This window comes from Danio rerio, chromosome 14 (genome assembly GCF_052040795.2).
Source record: "Danio rerio strain M-AB ecotype USA chromosome 14, GRCz13ab, whole genome shotgun sequence".
Classification (NCBI taxonomy): Eukaryota; Metazoa; Chordata; class Actinopteri; order Cypriniformes; family Danionidae; genus Danio; species Danio rerio.
In genome coordinates, this window is record NC_141034.1 from 28,023,506 (window position 1) to 28,043,455 (window position 19,950).

Genomic DNA, 19,950 nt, shown 5'->3' on the forward strand with positions numbered 1-19,950 from the left:
TCATGTGCGGGATAAATTATTTGAAGAACGATGGGGGGTGGGGTGGGGGGGCGTACTGAAGAGCGGTGTTGTCGCACGCGTTCTTATCAGCGGTGTTGTCGTGCGCGTTCTTATCAGCGGTGTTGTCGCGCGCCAACTGAAGGGCGGAATGTTTCGCGGAGGTACTTTTGATCATTTTGGAAGGGCACTTTCTATCCAAGACTAAAAAGGGCATGTGCACTGCACAGGTTGAGCCCTATGTGTGCACGTGCCTGAGTACATATAAAACTAATAGTCCTCATTTCATTACTTGAGTCATTACATACAAAAATTTTTTAACTAGTTGTCAAAATGTCAAGCTAATTTTAGAAAACATTTTAAATCTTTTTTTTTTCTGAAAATGTCTTCTAAATTGAATCAAATTGCTGACTCTGGACATTTTTTCAATGCAAAAAAGTCAAATGTTGGTGACACTTCCTAAAAAATGCTCAAGACAGCACTATATACTATTTGCACAGCCATTTGAAAACCACAGTAAAGTTGGACATCACAGCAGTTAGTGAGGAATCTGAGTACAAGACACTGAATATGTATGTTTCACAATTTTACTCTGCATTTGCTCTTTACAATTCTAATTTATTCACAGCATTGTGCAAAAGAATAAACACACCCTTATTTATAACAAACATAAACTCTCTTTGGGTTGAACTGTGCACAACTGTAAACAATATTGCAGTTCATATTGGACCTAAAACTGCAACATACACAGGTCTGTAAATCATTCATCAAATTGTTAAATTTTAAAGACATTTTCAGGAAAATAAAGATTTAAAAAAAAAATTTTTATAAAGTTTGCTTGACCGATTTTGACATCAAGTTCAACATTTTTGTATGTAATGACTGAAGTAATGAAATGAGGACTGTTAGTTTTATATGAACTGACTATTCAGCATTTTCAAGTTGAGTTAATTTTGACCGACATGACAATCAATTGATAATTTTCTAAACAGCAGAGAGTTGTATGAAAGCAACTGATGCATGTCCAAAAGAATTAGCAATTTTTTGGAAGGAATGAGAAACTGCTACTAGGATGTGCACAAATGACTAAATGTTTTGAGAAATGCATTAACTGTTGTGCAAATGTAATTATTGTTGTGAGAAATGTACCAAAGCGACTGAGAAAAACTTTAAAGGGCTGTGCAAATAGTATAAAGCGCTGTCTTGAGCATTTTCAGGAAGTGTCACCAATATCTGACTTTTTTGCTTTGAAAAAATGTCCAGAGTAAACTCATAATGAAAACATGACAAAGCCATCTGACTATCTTGTTCATAAACAATGGTGACAGGACTTTTCATTTTGATCACACTGACTCTTTGATTGACATCAATACTTGCTTTTAAGGAATGAACTATCCATTTTGAGCATGTGACGCGCTTTTGCAGGTTATCAGCTAGGTTTTGCAGTTTGTACTAATTGGTTTGAGAGATGCATTAACTGTTGTGCAGAAATGCACTAGTGTTGTGAAAAACTCACCAAAGCGACTGAGAAAAACTGTAGTATATAGTGCTGACTTGAGCATTTTCAGGAAGTGTCACCAAAATCTGACTTTTTTGCATTGGAAACAATTAACAAAGTAAACTGTCATCATGAAAACTTGTCAAAGCTATTTGACTCTTGTTCGTGAACAATTCTGTCAGGACATTTTATCTTGATAACACCGACATTTTCATTGACATGACTTGCTTTTGAGGAATGAGCTATCCATTTTGAGATTAACTTTGACTGAGTCACCGGATGCGCCACGACACGGCACACCAGACACTCTCAGTGGCGTGGCAGAAACATGAAGTGTCCCGAATCATCGCGCCACGCATTCCAGAACTCCAAACACAAGCCTCCACCAGGGCAAACACAACGCGTCGCGGCCGCCAACCAGAAACTCCGCCGAGTGCACCCCGACAGAAACCCACACTCAGAACTCCAAAATGCATGGCGCCACGCCACGCAGACAGACGCTTCTGGTGTGTGACCTGCAGGCAAGTTTGTTATTTTATTTCCAATGGAGAGACGCACACATGAGGCAACGTGCTTGCACTTTTCCAGCTGCACCTAAGATCACAGGGAGCTTCTGTGTTCGCTAGAAATGCAAACAGCTGAAGTTTAAGGAAGACGCAATGAAAAGAACACGTTTGCAAACCTACCAAAAGGTACAAGCAATAATTCTGGTTATAGCGATAATGTGGAGAATATTAATCTTGTGATGAGCCCAATGAGCCTTACATCTACCAAATAGAGTAAGGGTGTTCCTTTAGTGATATCACTTTTCACTCACACGCTGAAAATGGCAGACGTGAAACAAGAAACTGAGGATATGATCATGACGTGCGGCTGTCAATCAATATTGGTGGGCGGGGGGACCGTTTTCCTACGTCAAGTTGCGGTCGGTCTGAAAACCGCTCCAATTGGTCCACCGTTTTTATGTTGTAAATTTAAAAAAAAGGACTGTGTGTGTTTATATCACCCCAATAAGAAGGTCTATACACTATACCTACAGACATCTGTCCAAACAGCTTGAAAAGTAAAATTTTCACCATAGGTGCCTGGACCATCGTCATTTAAATACAATGTAAATTCACTATTGTTGATCCTGGAACATCATCATTTAAAAACAGCGTAAATTCACTAATATTAATCCTAGACCATCATTATTAAAATACAGTGTAAATTCACTAATGTTAATTCTGGACCATCATCATTTAAATACAGTGCAAGTTCACTATTGTTGATCCTGGACCATCATCATTTAAATACAGTCTAAATTCACTATTGTTGAACCTGGACCATCATCAATTATATACGTACAGTGTAAATTCACTAATGTTGATCCTGGACCATCACAATCATTTAAATACAGTTTAAATTCACTATTGTTGATCCTGGACCATCATCAATTATATACGTACAGTGTAAATTCACTAATGTTGATCCTGGACCATCACAATCATTTAAATACAGTTTAAATTCACTATTGTTGATCCTGGACCATCATCAATTATATACGTACAGTGTAAATTCACTAATGTTGATCCTGGACCATCACAATCATTTAAATACAGTTTAAATTCACTATTGTTGATCCTGGACCATCATCATTTAAATACAGTGTAAGTTCACTATTGTTGATGCTGGGCCATCATCATTAAAATATAGGGCCCTATCATATACCCGGTGCAATGTGACGCAAGGCCTGACGCAATTGTTATTTGCTACTTTCAGCTCGGTGCAAGGGTCATTTTGAGGTGTTGCGCCACGCTTTTTAAATATCAAATGCATTTCCGCTCATATGTTCGCCCATTGGCCTTCTGGTCTAAAAAAGCAGGCGTTTTTGATGATCCTGGACCATCATCATTTAAATACAGTGTAAATTCACTAATGGTGATTCTGGATCATCATATTCATTTAAATACAGTGTAAATTCATCCATGTTTATCCTGGACTATCATCATTTAAATGCAGTGTAAATTTAATATTGTTGATCCTGGACTATCATCATTTAAATACAGTGTAAATTCACTAATGGTGATTCTGGATCATCATATTCATTTAAATACAGTGTAAATTCACCCATGTTTATCCTGGACTATCATCATTTAAATGCAGTGTAAATTTAATATTGTTGATCCTGGACTATCATCATTTAAATACAGTGTAAATTCACTAATGTTGATCCTGGACCATCATATACATTTAAACACATTTAAATTTTACCTGTGTTGATCTTGGACCATCATATTTTTTTAAATACAGTGTAAATTCGCCAATGCTGATCCTATACCATCATCATTTAAATACAGTGTAAATTCACTAATGTTGGTCCTGGACTTTCATCATCAACAGCGTTCAGATTTACTGTTGACATCTTTTAGGCCTGGATAACACTCAACATATTCCAATATTTTAATCATCATAAGTGGCTTGTAACAAAAGTAAACTCTGCTTCCGGCTTAACAAGAGTGCAATACGCCTTCATTTGTGGGTGGACAATTTTGATAAATGTAAACTCTCAGAAATAATGGCAGGAAACAATAGCCATATAATCAGCCCATGAATAATTGATGGGCTGTAATGGAAGCCTATAAACACCCATAGACTCATTCCCACAGAACTCCGATGACTTGATTACCTCAAACTGCAGAGAAAGCACAAATCTGAATAAACGACCGAAAACAAAGAAACCAGTTGAATGATAAATGAAAGGAGGAAGGTAATAGAATGTCGGTTTTATGAGTCTGTAATAATATTTCGTGAAGAGAGGAAGCACTTCAAATTCGAACAGAAAGGCTTATTTCTGTAGCCATATACACTGCTCCCTCTGCCGGCCAGATCTGTATTCTCTATTTCCTCTCTTCTCTAGATGAGATAAGAAACCAAAGAATTACAAATGCCCCAGCAAGAGCTCATTAAAGCTACAGCAATTACTCTGCATCCCTTCACAAACACTCAGTCTCACAGCAGCCAAAGCCTCGTTCCGAGTTTTTGTCAGGCTGTTAAGCTAACCTAACAAACTGATTACAGGAATCACTTAAAAGCATGCATGGATCAGACACGGAGGACTTCAATGAGCCACTGAAAAACAGATATGAAACCGCAGCAAATCTCAAACATAAAAAGCAATGGAATCCTTCTTTTAAAGATTCTCCTAAAAAACCCATATTCTACAGACTTACAAAACAGATAAAAAATTCATGCACCGTTAAAAAATTTAAGTGAATGTCCTGAACTTGTGCAGAACGCAGAGCCAATATTAATGAATAATTTAACCCTGAGATGTTAACGGGACTTTGGGGTTTAAGGGATGTGTGAAATTGAAATCCCAAAGATTCAAAACATCATGTCTGGATTGTTTCATTGCAGATGATTTGCTATGAGCAAGGCTGCAGTTGCCACTCAACATATTAGTCTTCTCTGTCAATAGATCTCTGCTGCTCATTAATCTATCTGACTCAAGCATATTTATTGGGGGATGGGGGATGGGGGGGGGGACCCTATATTCCCAATAGGTTTGGGAAATCTATTGGGAAACCTATATTCCCAATAGGTTTGCTTTCAAGAAAAACTTAGGTGATACGTACAATTATTAAGCAATGCTACATTTAAAACATAATCCAATAGCTTTTCTTTACCACTAGAGGGCGCTAGTATTTAAAAATGAACCCAGCAAAATCTTAATTGAATTTGGACCTTGCAATGAAATTAATTTCCATGTAAGAAACTTTGATTCTCATCCTTTAGACCATTCAGGCTTAAATCCATTTTGTTCTTGTAGTTTTGAGACCTATATTTGATAAATTGCATTATGCTTCCTTAGCATGCCAAGTAGGCGAGATAATTAGTTTTCAACAGTTTGTCTTCCCCATAAAATTATGATTTTGGTCTGACTGACCTCAAGGGTTTTGGCTTTCTCAAATCTAACACTGAGATTGTTGTAATGGATAAAATGATTTTGATTTTCAGGATGCGGCTGGAAGAGCATCCGCTGCGTAAAAAACATTTGCTGGATAAGCTGGGAGTTTATTCCGCTGTGGCGACCCCAGATTAATAAAGGGACTAAGCCAAATAAAAATGAATGTTTAATTTCAATTCACTAAAACATTTTTTTTTATGGTCTGATGTACAAATGGAAAACAGTATTATAATTTTATTTTATTGTTTAACTGAATTATTTAATGTTCTAAAAACAAACAAACATCTTAAACATGTATCAGTGTATGTAATGGCAATTTCAACATAAACAAAATTTGCTTTTAATAACATATTAGTAAATATTATTAAATGGAACTGAGCTAACATGAAAAAAAAACAATTATGTATTTTACTAACGTTAATAAATATTAATGATTAAATGTATTTCGTATTGTTGGTTAATTAATGCATTAATGCATCTTGCTTATGTTAACAGTACAGTAAGTCTTATTGTAAACTCTCAGAAATAAAAGTACAGGTCAAGAGCTGTCACTGGGGCAATACCTTTTCAAAAGATACATATTTGTACCAAAAGAGTCCACAGTGGTACCTCAAAAGTGCATATTAGTGCCCAAATACCTAAAGAGGACTTTTGAGGTACCATTATGGAACCTTCAGGGACAAATATGTGCCTTTTAAAAAGGTACTGCCCCAGTGACAGCTTCTGTACCTTTATTTCTGAGAGTGTTGGCAATTTTTTCAGTTTGTACCCAATTGAAAGTGGTGTTGACAATCTTTGTCTAAATTTAAACCTTTAATAATGAAAACGTTTAGCCAATTACATTTAAAACACATATATTTCCACATAGGCAGCATGTTGGCACAGTGGGTGGCACAATCACCTCACAGCAAGAAGGTCGCTGGTTTGAGCCCCGACTGGATCAGTTGGCATTTCTGTGTGGAGTTTGCATGTTCTCCCCATGTTCGCGTGGGTTTCCTCCAGATGCTCCGGTTTTCCCCACAGTCCAAAAACATGTTGTATAGGTGAATTGGGTAAGCTAAATTGTCCATAGTGTAAATGAGTATGTATGGTTGTTTCCCAGTGATGGGTTGCAGCTGGAAGGGCATCCGCTGTGTACAACATATGCTGGATAAGTTGGCGGTTCAATCTGCTGTGGCGAGCCCTTATTAATGTATTATTATTATTTATACATTCATTCATTTTCTTGTCGGCTTAGTCCCTTTATTAATCTGGGGTCGCCACAGCAGAATGAACCACCAACTTATCCAACACGTTTTTACGCAGCGGATGCCCTTCCAGCCGCAACCCATCTTTGGGAAACATCCACACACACTCATTCACACACACACACACACACACACACACACACACACACAACGAACAATTTAGCCTACCCAATCCACCTGTACCGCACGTCTTTGGACTGTGGGGGAAACCGGAGCAACCGAAGGAAACCCACACAAATGCAGGGACAGCATGCAAACCCCCCACAGAAACGCCAACTGACCCAGCCGAGGCTCAAACCTGCGATCCAGCGACCTTCTTGCTGTGAGGCGACAGTACTACCTATTGCGCGGCTGACTAAACATTTTGGACAAAAAATTGTGACATGCTAAATTTCATGCATTTTTTTTTTTTGCAGCTTATTTTTTTACTTACTATAGTTAACAATAATAATAAATAATATTTACAAATCTGTGGTATTGATTATGTAGTGTATTTGTAATATTTATTGTTTAATTTAAATGGGTGTAAATTTCAAAACAAATGTAATTTGTGAAATTTTGCCAAGAGGAAATATTTCATATAATAACAGAAAATAAAACAGCTCAAATAATGTTTAGAGCTACTTTGACCTTGGGTCAGAGCAATTCTGAGCATATTTTACTGAACATTTGTTGAAAGATAAATTAATAATTTACATTATAATTTATATATTTGTACCTAGTTAACATCAACTTCAACTATTTTAGTTAATATTAACTACAAAAATTACATGCTTCAACAGTTTTTATTACTAACAATATCAAGAGTTACAGCCTATTTAAACTTATCTTAACTAGCCCAAACACAAAATGTTTAGAAACTAATGTTGTATATATATATATATATATATATATATATATATATATATATATATATATATATATATATATATATATATATATATATATATATATATATAGTGTTACACAAAATTCACAGATTCATTATCAGTAAAACAATGTAGGCCTAATTTAAATGAGCGAGTAGGCTACAGTTGCAATTGAAACATTATTTTGGACTTCTATAGCCAGCCTCCAATTCCGTGTTCCCTCACACTACTCGTCCATTTCTCCGGCTGAATCTCAGTGACATTGAGGTGTAAGATGACACCTGTCGCCACACATCCAGTTTAGAGCTGTTCTCTCATTCGCCTGAACCTTTTTTCTGTCCATCTGTTCCTAGAAGACTACGAGGTATGTGAATATTTAACTGAATTTGAGTACAATGTTCAAGTTTATACCTAACTCGTTTTCGCCGTGAACGTGTTTCGTGTAGCCAGGTAGACGTGACGTCACGTGCTGACTCCGATCTTGATTTCAATGAAAACCTGCTTTTCACGTCTACACGATAGTGGCACAATTGCCATTGAAATGTAACCATAGGTAGGGTAAATACTAGTTAAATGCGCTAGGTGTTATGTCGTGTTTGTGTTTACAAAATGTTCGCTTCTTCTGCGTTCACACCTGTTTGTATAGTACAACAGCGAGATGAGCAGGTGTTGACGGAAGTAAATAGCTCGAGTCATTAGAAACAGCTTCACAATGGGAACCATCATCTAATAAGGGGTATTTGGGGCTGAAGTAGTTCAGAATGTGTTATCAATGGTTGTAAATGGTGTAATCTTGTGACAGGTGTGCCAGATGAGTTTATGTTCATGATTAAGTTCTGTGTAGGATGGAGGATCTGGCTGTTATGGAGCTGTTAGAGTGTCCTTTGTGTATGGAGCCATTGGACGTGTCTGCAAAGGTCCTGCCATGCCAGCACACGTTCTGTAAATCATGCCTTCAGCAGCAGGAGACATCACACCCTGATCAGTTGTGCTGCCCAGAGTGCAGAGCTGCTGTTCCTGGATCAGTGGAGGAGCTTCCCACTAACCCGCTGCTGCATAGACTCTTAGAGAGCCTTCACGAATGGGGTCCAGTGAGCACACCGAGGGACAGATCTGTCAGATATATGAGCTCTCCGGCTCAGGAGGACCATTGCAGCAGTTACACGCAAGATCTTCCCAAGCAGGAGCAGAACACGCAGAGGGTAAGAAATACAACATACTTTTGTTGCATTAGAGCATGTATAATCATTTGAAATGTGTAGGGGTTTTTATTTTGGACCTCATATTGGTGTTTTTTGATTCAGTCTTGCTTTGTGCTATAATTTATACTTGTTTGCTTTTCTTTTTGAGTAATTATAATCAAACTTGCTTTATCATTTTAACTCAAAATTTTGTAAAATGTGGACAAAACCAGCTACTTGGTTACGTTTTTTTAAAATTAAATTTTGAACCCAACTTTATCCCAAGAGTTTGTTTTGTCGATATAGTAGTGATCTAGATTAGTCATTATGCTTATAGTGCTAAATTTGCAAAACATGAATTTTCCAAAACTATGTCCCGTATGGATCTTGTTACCTTTTTGTGCCATATCAAACAGAGCATGTTAATTTTTCAGTTTGACAGTAATCCTGTGCATTTGATGAAATGTGTATTTATCAATATATCATTCAGTCAGGTTTTTGTGTTGTGTAAATAGGGAGGTCAGCTTTCCTTTCTGTGTGTTTGACACAATGTCCACTGAAACACTCTGGGCCTTGATTTAGTTTAAGTAGGTCGGTGGATTTGAGTTTCAGTTGGGGAAAAAAGCCATTGCATTTGCAGCACAAACAGTAGTGCTGTTTAAAACTTTGAGATGCTTTAATGCTCTGGGGAAACTTTCTCCACAACATGCATTACCATTCCATGCCTGTAATTTAGTAGGCATGCATTTGAAGTTCTAAAAGGAAATAGTATACCATTAAAGTGCTATTAGATGCTGTTATTTACGGTCCAAAAATCACATTTAGTTTTAAGTATATTTCAAATTTAGTCTATATATATATATATATATATATATATATATATATATATATATATATATACAGTACAGTATCGTATAAGATAAGTATTAAACATGTCAGCATTTTTCTCAGGAAAGCATATTTCGAAAGGTGCTGTTGACTTTCAACATGCCAATGACCTCAGCACTCTCAATTGGTTTTATAAAAGGAAAAAAAGCTCCATAGATGAGACCACCAGACTGTCAAGATTTAAAGACCATGTTGAAACAATGCATGTGACTTCATTCTCCATACAAAAGGTGTCATGAAGCTGTCGATATGAAAAAAAAACTTCTACAGAAAGTATTAAATGCAATTCACTAGGAACCTTGAGTCATTTCATTGTTATTATGCATATTTTTTTCAGATTTTTTCTGTTTGTTTGGATTGTCTGAGATTTTACTATAATCTCGGTCAATTTCATATCAGCAGCTTCTTTACAAATATATTTACCAGAAAAATCCTGATTTGTATATTTATTTATTTATTTGAAAACCACAGGAAATCATATACATTAAAAGATGTTTTAATACAACAATTTCTATACTACAATCGGGCAAAATCTAGCCATAATGCTACAGTAGTGTTTTAATTTACAGTTTTTGTCTTTGAAAAAAACATTTAATTAATTTTAATTTTAAATCTTTATTCTACATTTGTCCTTCAAACTATAAGGTTTCACTTTTAGCTAAACATTCCATATACTGCATAACTTTATATAATAGACTATGATCAAATATTATTTTATATGATTTAACAAGTACACTTTAGAATAAATACAGCAATGGAAAAAACACAAGACAGCTTGAAAATTCTCAGTTTTTCTCGATTTATGTTTATTTTATTTAAATTGACATTTCATACCAAAATTAAGTCATCAAATTTCAATATGTTTAATTTTTAGACAACACAACGCCAATGTTTTAGCTTCAGAAGAGTTAGGAAATGGGGGAATAACCCTGAATTTAATCAACTTTTCAAACTTAGAAATGTTATCAGACCTGTACAGAATTGTAACGTTTTATACAAATTTCCTTTGTCTCCTTTTTGCATTGTATTGGATCTTAATGTATTTAAAAGTGATGAAAAATGTACAAATGTAACAATAGTATGTCTTTAGAAGTGCATTACTTTATTTTATTTCTTGACTTCTTTATACTTTGCATTTGTTACAGGTTCAAGCCCAAGCATTATATGACTTCCAGGGTAATGCTCCAGGGGAGCTCACAATGAAGTCAGGTGACATCATTTATCTGCGGTGGAGAGTAGATGATAACTGGTATTATGGGGAAGGCAAAGACAGCAGAGGTTTGGTTCCAGTCAATGTGTTGCAGGTCTTGAGTGAACAGCCTCAGCCTCTAGCCCTCTGCAGAGCTCTTTATGACTTCAATGCTAACAATCTGGATCCAGAGGGCAGCAAGGAATGCTTAACCTTCTTCAAGGTTCATCTCTATACTTTACAGTCTTACCAATCTTGTTTGATTTATTCTGCTTTATTCATTGTCCTATCAATTCAATTGAATTCAATTCATGTTTGTATAAATATGGCTATTACAATGTAGATTGTGTCAAAGCAGGTTAACATAGAAGTTCTAGTAAACTGAAACTGTGTCAGTCCAGTTTTCACAGTTAAAGTTCAGTTTAGTTCATTTCAGTGTGGTTTAAATTTCACTGCTGCAAGTCCAAAGAGTTTAATTAGAGTTAAATCGGAGTTAGATATATTTACTGTGGCCATGAATGTATTTAGACACTTCAGCCATACTGAAAAATACATAAATGTGAGTGCACTAACATGATTTTGCACTAACAAATCATCAAACCATCTGTTAAAATGATGCTAAACTCTGCAAATTATTAGTTTGCAATGGCTTACCGATTTTACAGTCAGAAAGAGTTTGTAAAAGGAAAATTGTCATCGTTTACTCACCCATCTCTTATTTAAAACCTGTTTGGTAGTATGTTGATCACAAAAGAAGATATTTAATGAATGCTGAAAACTAGAAACCATTTGACTTTCATAATGATCCCAGTGGGTAATTTTTTTGTTAACAAAATATCTTCTTTATTGTTCAGCAGTAAAAAAGGATGCCGTAAGTACCAGGAACCCAGAGCAAATGTTCAGTAATAAAATAGCTAGAGTTAAAAAAATAAATAAATAAAATGGTTTGTGGAAAAAAAAATATATATATATATTTCATTATCTTGTCGGCTTAGTCCCTTTATTAATTCGGGGTTGCCACAGCGGAATGAACTGCCAACTTGTCAAGCAAGTTTTTATGCAGCGAATGCCCTTCCGGCCGCAACCCATCTCTGGGAAAAAATAAATAAAATATATATATATATATATATATATATATATATATATATATAGTTCTATCTGGATCTCGAATCTGATTGGCTGATAGCCGTGATATATTTAAGTAATATCAGCATCCGTACAGCCTCTTTACCCTTTGTGTATTACTCCACCCAAATACAGCCAGCAACAAGCAGACACTACAGTTTGACAAATATTACTGCTGTTAGATAACCAAATATAATTTTGAGGCTTTTTTTAGTCGAGAATGTAGTTGTTTAGATTGCAACTATGCAGTTTATTTGCAACAATAGTGCCTAATTTAAAATATTTACAATTTCTGAGAGCTCGTCGGCGGCGGCTGATGTTTTGTATCCATAAGATGGCGCCAGAACCGCATAATAAGCCCTTGCTCATTGTGTTCTCTTGAGCGCAAATTAAAAAGCTGAAAAACGGAAGCTTTGTGGTTTTTAAGGTGGGTGGACCGAATAAAGTCAATAAGAGGCTGCGAATAAGAAGCTGGATTTAGCCTTGTCCCTCCTTATCGCAAACACAACAGCAGTCTGGTGAGAAATCTCTGTTGACGGATGGCATTTCAAGTAATTTCAGCCTTATAATCTTAAAATGTGAGCAAAATTCGCCGCTTCACATCACGCTATAGAAAATTATTCAAATACTAGCTCTAAAGTGACGTTGGTGAATTAGTAACGGCTTCTGTTGTCCTGACGTCAACTGCAGATGTGAATGAATGGTTAAAGTAGTTCCTAATACAAAAGGGTTTTAGACTCTCCGTGTTTGATTTTCTTTTTTATGTACAAGATTGTGCCGTCGAACTGTTGTAAAAACCCAATATCATACTCATAGCAGTGTGCTGTGGCTGTATATCAGCACTGGTGGGGTGCTAAGGCACTCGGCCACAACGCACGCCTCCCACCAGTGGTGATATACAGTTAGTGTGATATTGCTCATATATATATACAGTTGAAGTCAGAATTATTAGCCCCCCTGAATTATTAGAACCCCTGTTCATTTTTTTCCCCAATTTCTGTTCAACAGAAAGAAGATTTTTTTCAACACATTTCTAAACATACACTGTAAATTCTAACATGTTCAGTTTACTTAAAAAAAGTTTGGAAACCGATTGCCTTATTTTTGCAATATAAACTTACAAGGAAATCTTAAGTTAAGTTTAATTATTGCCTTGAAGTAAGAAAACTAAAACTTATAAAGTAAACTAACTGTTAAAAATTAAGTAAGTTTAATAGAAAATTCTAGTTACCATACTTGTCATTATTTAGTAATCTTACTTAGGGTTTTATAGTAAGATTACTTTAATAACTCTATTTAACTAATACTGTTCTACCATGTTCAGTTAACATCTTGAATGCTAGTAGTCTCAACATTGTTTTAATCCACCATTTTAAGTAATGTCAACTAAAGAAACTACGTGCAATCGGTTTCCACATTTTCTTCAATTAAACTGAACATAAAATATGTAGTTCAACCTACAAGTAATGACATTATACAGGTCTTAAATGTAAACATTTTATTTGACAAAATTAGCAGAATTTCACAATACACTTGTGATATTTTAGTATCACAATACACTTGTACACAATACAGTTTTGTAAAAACCTGTTGTAAAGTGCTGTAATATACTGTAAACAGCAATACAGACAAAAAATATAATAAACATGTTCAACCCTAAAACACAAGTTTTCAAAAAGGTTTGAAAATCTATCAAAAAAACTTTAAATACTTGACACTTGGAAAAAAGATACTTGAATTAGTGTAATTAAACATGCCATTGCACCAGCACCTTAAACATGGCAGCATATAGACACTCACAGAGGAACAGATATTAAGCTTTAAAGCTAATTTGTTAGACTGTGTAGTTTAGATTTTCCTACAGAAAATATCACATTAGTGTGGTCAAAAGTATTGAGTTTGGTATCAATCAATACTGAAATATTAAAAATATCCATTTTCCACCAGCATTTGATTGCTACTGAGCTCGTTCTTAAACACCATTGATTGGCCACTGTGTTCACATGCTCAACAGAAATGACTGTGATTGGCTGTGACTGTCATAGGTTTACCATTTTTCACTGAGTCCAAACAAAGTTACACAGACACTGAAGTGTTTCAAAGCCATGTCGATAGCTGATTTGTTTAGAAGCTAACATATAAGCTATCTGGTGATGAATCGACTGATCGACAGTGCTTTGAAGTTATCCAGTGTCTTTGTATCTTTGCACCTGGTGAACAGTGGTGAAGTGTGGTAAAAATAATGACCTTCAAAGCCAATCAGTCATATCTACTGAGCATGTGAACACAATGGCCAATCAGTTCTTGCAATGTTAGTGGGAAATGGATGGACTTTTTTTTTTATTCATTTCAGTACCGATTGGTACCAAACTCAATACCTTTGACAACCCTATAAATCACAATACACTTTTTTGGTAAAAAAAAAAAAAAAAGTGTTTTAAACACCAAAATGCTGCAGTCCTAAATGTAACACTGCAAACAGCAACATGTTAAAAAGCAACACTTTGTAATTAAACATGCCATTATACCTGAACCTTTAAACATAAAGCACAGCAGTATATAGGCACTCGCCGAATAAAACACATTATGCTTCCCTCCCAGCAAAAGCAACAAACGTTGAACAAATTCAAATGCATTGCTCAAAGTCTTTGGGTAGTCCGAATTCAGTGTGTAAATCAAAGCAAAAAAAGAGACATACTGCATGTGGCAAAGTCCATAACCACTTTTCCTTCCAGTATAAAGGCCCACATTGCAACCATAATGAGGTTCTTTAGACATCTTCACACACGACAGTCAGCAGGCCAACATCTTCTGCACTGAAGTCCGACTCTACAATTACATCCTATGAATAGAGAAAGAAAAATAAGTAAAGTTTGATATTCTAAATGGCACTAATAAAGCCTGTAGTGGCCAGGAGACCAAAAGCAGAGGTGAAAAAAATACAATTCCTTGTGCTTAATTTAGTAACACTTTAGTAGGAACCAATTACCCTATTAACTAGTTGCTTATTAGCATGACTATTTGTGTTTATAGTACATTTTACATTCAAATGCTTCTTATAAGAAGGCCTTGCTATGGTGCTCCTTCTTCAATGTAGACCAACACGATGGATTTGCCTGTACTGCTTCTACTAGGCTTGTCATGATAGTGGAATTTATTACCAATCCATATAGTAATTTTAAAAACATCCATTTCCTGCTAACATTTGAGCATTGTTGAGTGTCATTTCTGTTAAGCATGTGAACAGAATGGCAAAACAGTGCTGTTTAAAAATGTGCTCAAAAGTGCTTAAAATGTTAGCACGAAATTTGCTGCTTAAAATTGCAGCAGAGATTGGTACTAAATTCCAGTATCTTGAACATGATACTATTCTAAAGGAACAATAAATTTTTTTAATTAAAGAAACACTGTAATGTAATAAAACAAACTGCAGTAAAAGTACTTTTAAAACATTTTCAAGAAATTAAATGCAAATGTGTGAGAGACCAATTGGTGCTACATAATCAATATAAATATTTTGTAGGGAAAACTTAATAAATTGGGAACCGATTCATGAATGCATTTGGTTTTGCTAGATTAAAGCAGTAAGTCAAGTTTGCATTATTTAGCACACTTTTTAAAAATGTATTAATAACTATTTTTTAATAAGAAAATTGATGTTTTAGTATGGCTTTTAGAACAAGGGTGCAGCCATCTACAATCCCACAGCAGGTGACTTCACAGGGTTGGTTATAATACGGAGCATCTTAGACTTTGTGGCTTTTAACACTATCTTTTTACATCTTAATCCAGCAGGTTCTTTCAACTGAAATTATATTTCTCTCAACATATTACATAGGTATTACACTTATTAAGATTTTTTTTTCAAGCTAATCTTCCTCCTTTTCAAAACAAGTGTGTTTAAAAATTAAAGAAATGCATTCATTACTTCACTGGCCTATGAAGCTAACTGACCCTGTGACAGCACAAGCTGCTGTATTTGCAACATAGCAATGCTCTTGCTCCAAAGGCCATAATATAACATCCCTCTTACTTTTAAATACTTACATTAAATGCATTTGTTTTATTTTTATAAAATTGAAAATTTTTATTAATAAGTGAAGTAAACTGGAATGACTGCTTCATTTCCAGTCTAAGAAAGCAGAAACAATAATACTACTTACAAAACACATCCTGAAAATTTCTTTAGACTCATCCCTCTAAAGGACTGAAAGACCCAGGAGAACTGCTGCCAGATGACCTTGAAAAAGTAAAGACAGGTAGACATGCATTATAGCCCAATGAAAACATCAAATGCAATTTATTGCAATCAAATGCAAATTATGATTCAAAGATGATGTCACAAAAATACCTTTGAATTAACATGTTGAAAATTTCTTCTAGTTTTCTTCTGCAATTTTCTCCTGTTTTTTTTTTTATTTCAATCAAACGAGCAGTGTGTGTCCAATGCAGCGTAGAACTTGGATCTCACATTTCTTCCTGATATTCGATTGAATTCTGCAAAGATCCAATCAAAACATTATTAGTCATTAATAACATTCAAAAACACAAATTCACAAAATCACACAAAGTTTTGAAAAGAAAACAAACCTTCTGCAGCACTTGCATCAGCTGGTGTTTCCTCTATGACTTCCTTCTGGATGTCACTGTTGTGCACAAAAACGTAAAGTGTTATTGACATGGCTAAGCGAAATTCTAAAACAAAAAACAGAAATCAGAAACACATGCAATGATACAATGCAATGCCATTTAGCAACAGATGTTACACTTTAACATGACATAGTTAAATGTTCTTGAATAATAAAAGCTGCCAAATACTCCCGGCACCTGTCATCAAAAGCATGAGCTATACTTGTCACCAAACAGTAATAAACACAACCCCCGATTAAATATAATCATGGCATTGTTGCTGGTGTGCCTTACTTTTATGCGCATTAAAAGTGGAATAAATATTTGTCTCAATTGATGTCTTTAAAAGGACACTGAACTTTCTGACTAGGGTTGCACGGTTTACCGGTACTATGGTAGTATCGTGATACTATGGCTCCAAGATACTGGCGGTGCCACTGTAGTTTGTAAACGGTAGTATTGTCATTAACAGTCTGCCTACAATACATAATGCTGCATGTGAAAAAGTCACTAAAATACTTACACGATTCAGCAACAATAGATCATTGTATTTTAATAGTCTATGGAGCCTTCTAAGGTTGTAAAACTGTAGAATTTGCACCTTTTATAGTAGCCTATTGCATATTTTGTGATGGTTCATTTTGAATCGGAATTTGTTTATTTCTGTTCCTGTCAATATGATATAATAGCTACAACAACCGTGACAATCTATTAAAAAGAATGACTCATAAAGTGAAATTTTGAATTACTTTGGATTCTTATCCGATAATAAGTGTGTAAAAAGTATGATAGATGAAAAACCCAAAATAGCAACAGGAAACAATTTTTGACCACTTCATATAGCCTAGGTTTGTTGGAAAAATGCTCTTTTCTTTATGTATCTTTATTTTAATGTATTTTTTTTGCTGGAATGAATACATTTTAGGTGAAAAGATGTGCAAATACTTTTTTCAACAATAAGGGAATTATTTAAATTCAAGTAGGCCTATATTAACATATACAATATATTATTTCTGACATTTTTTTTTATTTCATGGATTTAAGTTATGAATTACAGTATTGCAATACTACTTGGTATCACCATACTTCAGCTGGTATAGTATTGTAACATAAATTAATGGTATCACAACACAACAACCCTATTTCTAACTAGTCCTCAGATGATTATTCAAATGGACAAAATATTCGGACTATTCTTGATCATGCAGTTCTTTGCTGAGAATTTTGTTAAATGTACTTTTAATGCATTAAACGATTTAAAATTACCCTGACACTCAGTATGGAGACAAGGTAACGTAAATAGAACAATTCATGAATATGTTCTATGGCTTGTGCGGTATTGTTCAAAAAGTTTTCTTTGATGTGTAAGTGCAAAACTTACATTTCCACTGCATATCAGCTCACAAACTGGTAGTCTGAAATAAAAAATAAATAAAGGGTATAATTATATTACAAACCAAATATGCCACTCACAATACTCTAATGGTGTGCTACATTTTAAACAACCTTGTAATTGTTCAAATTTATTTGCCCTAAATTGTTAAAAATTAGTTAAACCTTCTTTAAAAATGCAAACTAACAGGTTTGGCAAAGCCTGTTTCTTTACAGAAAGTTTGCTTATAACAAAGGCTTGTTGATGCCTTTGTGTGATATTGAGCAAAGAAAGGGATGTTTCTGTGCTTGGTTGTACGAGTTATACCACTTCATCATTAACGTTATCCATCACACATATTCAGTCGCGTCTGGTCAGATTTATTTGTCATTACAGCAATACAAAACACTCAATAACGTAACGGCAACACTGGAATAAACCTTCAAAACGGCATAAAGAAAAGACAAATAGCATATAAAACAAATAAATGAGTTAATTAAATATCTCTCGCATTTTCATAAGTTTAACTTTAAGTTTCATAGGGATTGTTAGCATAAGCACACTTTAGCATCATGTGTAAATATGTATCTGCCTCATACAGTGACACGAATCGTAATCGCATCGAAATCCTAAATTACCTACGACACTCACGGGTCCATTTTGAGCTGAAACTGCTTTATAATGTTCTAAAAGCCTCGGCGGGTTAAAACTGCTGCTGCCCCGGCGATCATGGAGAAAAAAACGACTGGTCTGGTCATGAGCCGCTCGCTGACGCCGGACCGAATCACAGCTGATCTCCTCACCTGCTTCCTGCAGGTGATCTCATAAAAGTAAATCTTAAAAAAAAAAAACACGCATATTTTCGTCACAACAAGCGCCACTAAAGTTCAGCGATAACTAACGTTACTGTATTTGTAATGCGGATAAATAGGTTCCGTTTTCTTTTTTAAAAATGTAGACCTACAGCTATGTGTTAACTTTACATCTATTTGAACGGATCATTGCGCGCGCTCTTGCTCTCTCAGTGCATCATTTAAAATGGCGCGGCCCGCTCTTTTAGAGCATAACGCCCACTTTACAAATTACTACTAACTTTACAAATTATTAATAGTTATTAGAAAGGACTAAGCAGCTAAAAATAGCTTATCTAGTAAAGTAGACAGTATTGCAAATAACGTGCAGTGGTCAAAACGTTTAGTCACAACATCATGGGCTATTAATTAGTTCACAAAACAGCAAACAATTTCACAAAGTGCAGGAAATAAACAGATTACTGATACTATACAAATAAAATCAAAGTAGTAATTAAAACGAAAAGTTTACCTTGATTTACAGCAGTACATCTTCTCAATATGAAATCCTGTCCTTCAATGGCGGTGCTGGGTGGCGGTTGGTTGTGACTCGGGATGGGGGATGGGAAATCACCACCCAGTACGCATGCGTAACAGCATGGCTTAGCCCTTATAAGCAATTTTACTCAAATTACATTAGTTATGGGAACTTTATACCTTACTATGTCAGCAACACTAATGAATTTCTAGTAAACTCAACAATTAGCTTAAAATTAAGTAAACACACTAGAATTTTGATAGTAAGGAATACTATTCGCATTTACAGTGTAATAGTTTTAATAACTTATTTCTAATAACTGATTTATTTTATCTTTGCTATGATGACAGTAAATAATATGTTTTTAAATATTTTTCAAGGCACCTCTATACAGCTTAATGTGACTTTTAAAGGCTTAACTAGGTTATTTAGGTGAACTAGGCAGGTTAGGGTAATTAGGCAAGTTATTGTATAATGATGGTTTAATAATGGAGACTAAAGTTAGTTTAAAGGGGCTAATAATTTTGTCATTAAAATGGTGTTTAAAAAATTAAAAACTGCTTTTATTCTAGCCGAAATAAAACAAATAAGGCTTTCTCATTCTCAAAAAACATTATCACACATGCTGTGAAAATTACCTTGCTTATGGAACGGTGGTCTACCTACCCATTGGATTT

General features: G+C 35.0%; 1 protein-coding gene and 1 long non-coding RNA gene across 9 annotated transcripts in view; one reads left to right on the forward strand and one right to left on the reverse strand.

The window, feature by feature from the left end:
* Nucleotides 1–19,950, forward strand: part of sh3rf2 (SH3 domain containing ring finger 2) — a 98,087-nt gene that overhangs the window by 48,747 nt on the left and 29,390 nt on the right. For 3 of the 6 annotated variants that reach the window (XM_087281434.1, XM_087281432.1, XM_087281436.1), the window contains 2 exons: nucleotides 8,405–8,762; nucleotides 10,775–11,041. In XM_087281434.1, the coding sequence (XP_087137560.1) occupies nucleotides 8,406–8,762; nucleotides 10,775–11,041 (624 nt within the window). In that variant the 5' untranslated portion in view covers nucleotide 8,405. Of the gene's footprint in view, nucleotides 1–7,773; nucleotides 7,925–7,995; nucleotides 8,297–8,404; nucleotides 8,763–10,774; nucleotides 11,042–19,950 lie in introns of those variants that run through there. The other 3 variants (XM_087281431.1, XM_087281435.1, XM_087281433.1) reach the window with 3 other exon arrangements.
* LOC137487587 (uncharacterized) lies at nucleotides 13,427–19,316 on the reverse strand. Of its 3 annotated transcripts, none has more exons than XR_015507443.1 (7): nucleotides 19,268–19,316; nucleotides 18,596–18,780; nucleotides 17,954–17,987; nucleotides 16,534–16,589; nucleotides 16,295–16,440; nucleotides 16,107–16,183; nucleotides 13,427–14,785 (listed from the first exon to the last, which is right to left on the reverse strand). It is a non-coding gene; the product is annotated as an uncharacterized LOC137487587 (long non-coding RNA). The 3 variants fall into 3 exon arrangements; XR_015507444.1 differs by having other exon boundaries at nucleotides 18,583–18,780; XR_015507442.1 differs by lacking the exon at nucleotides 18,596–18,780.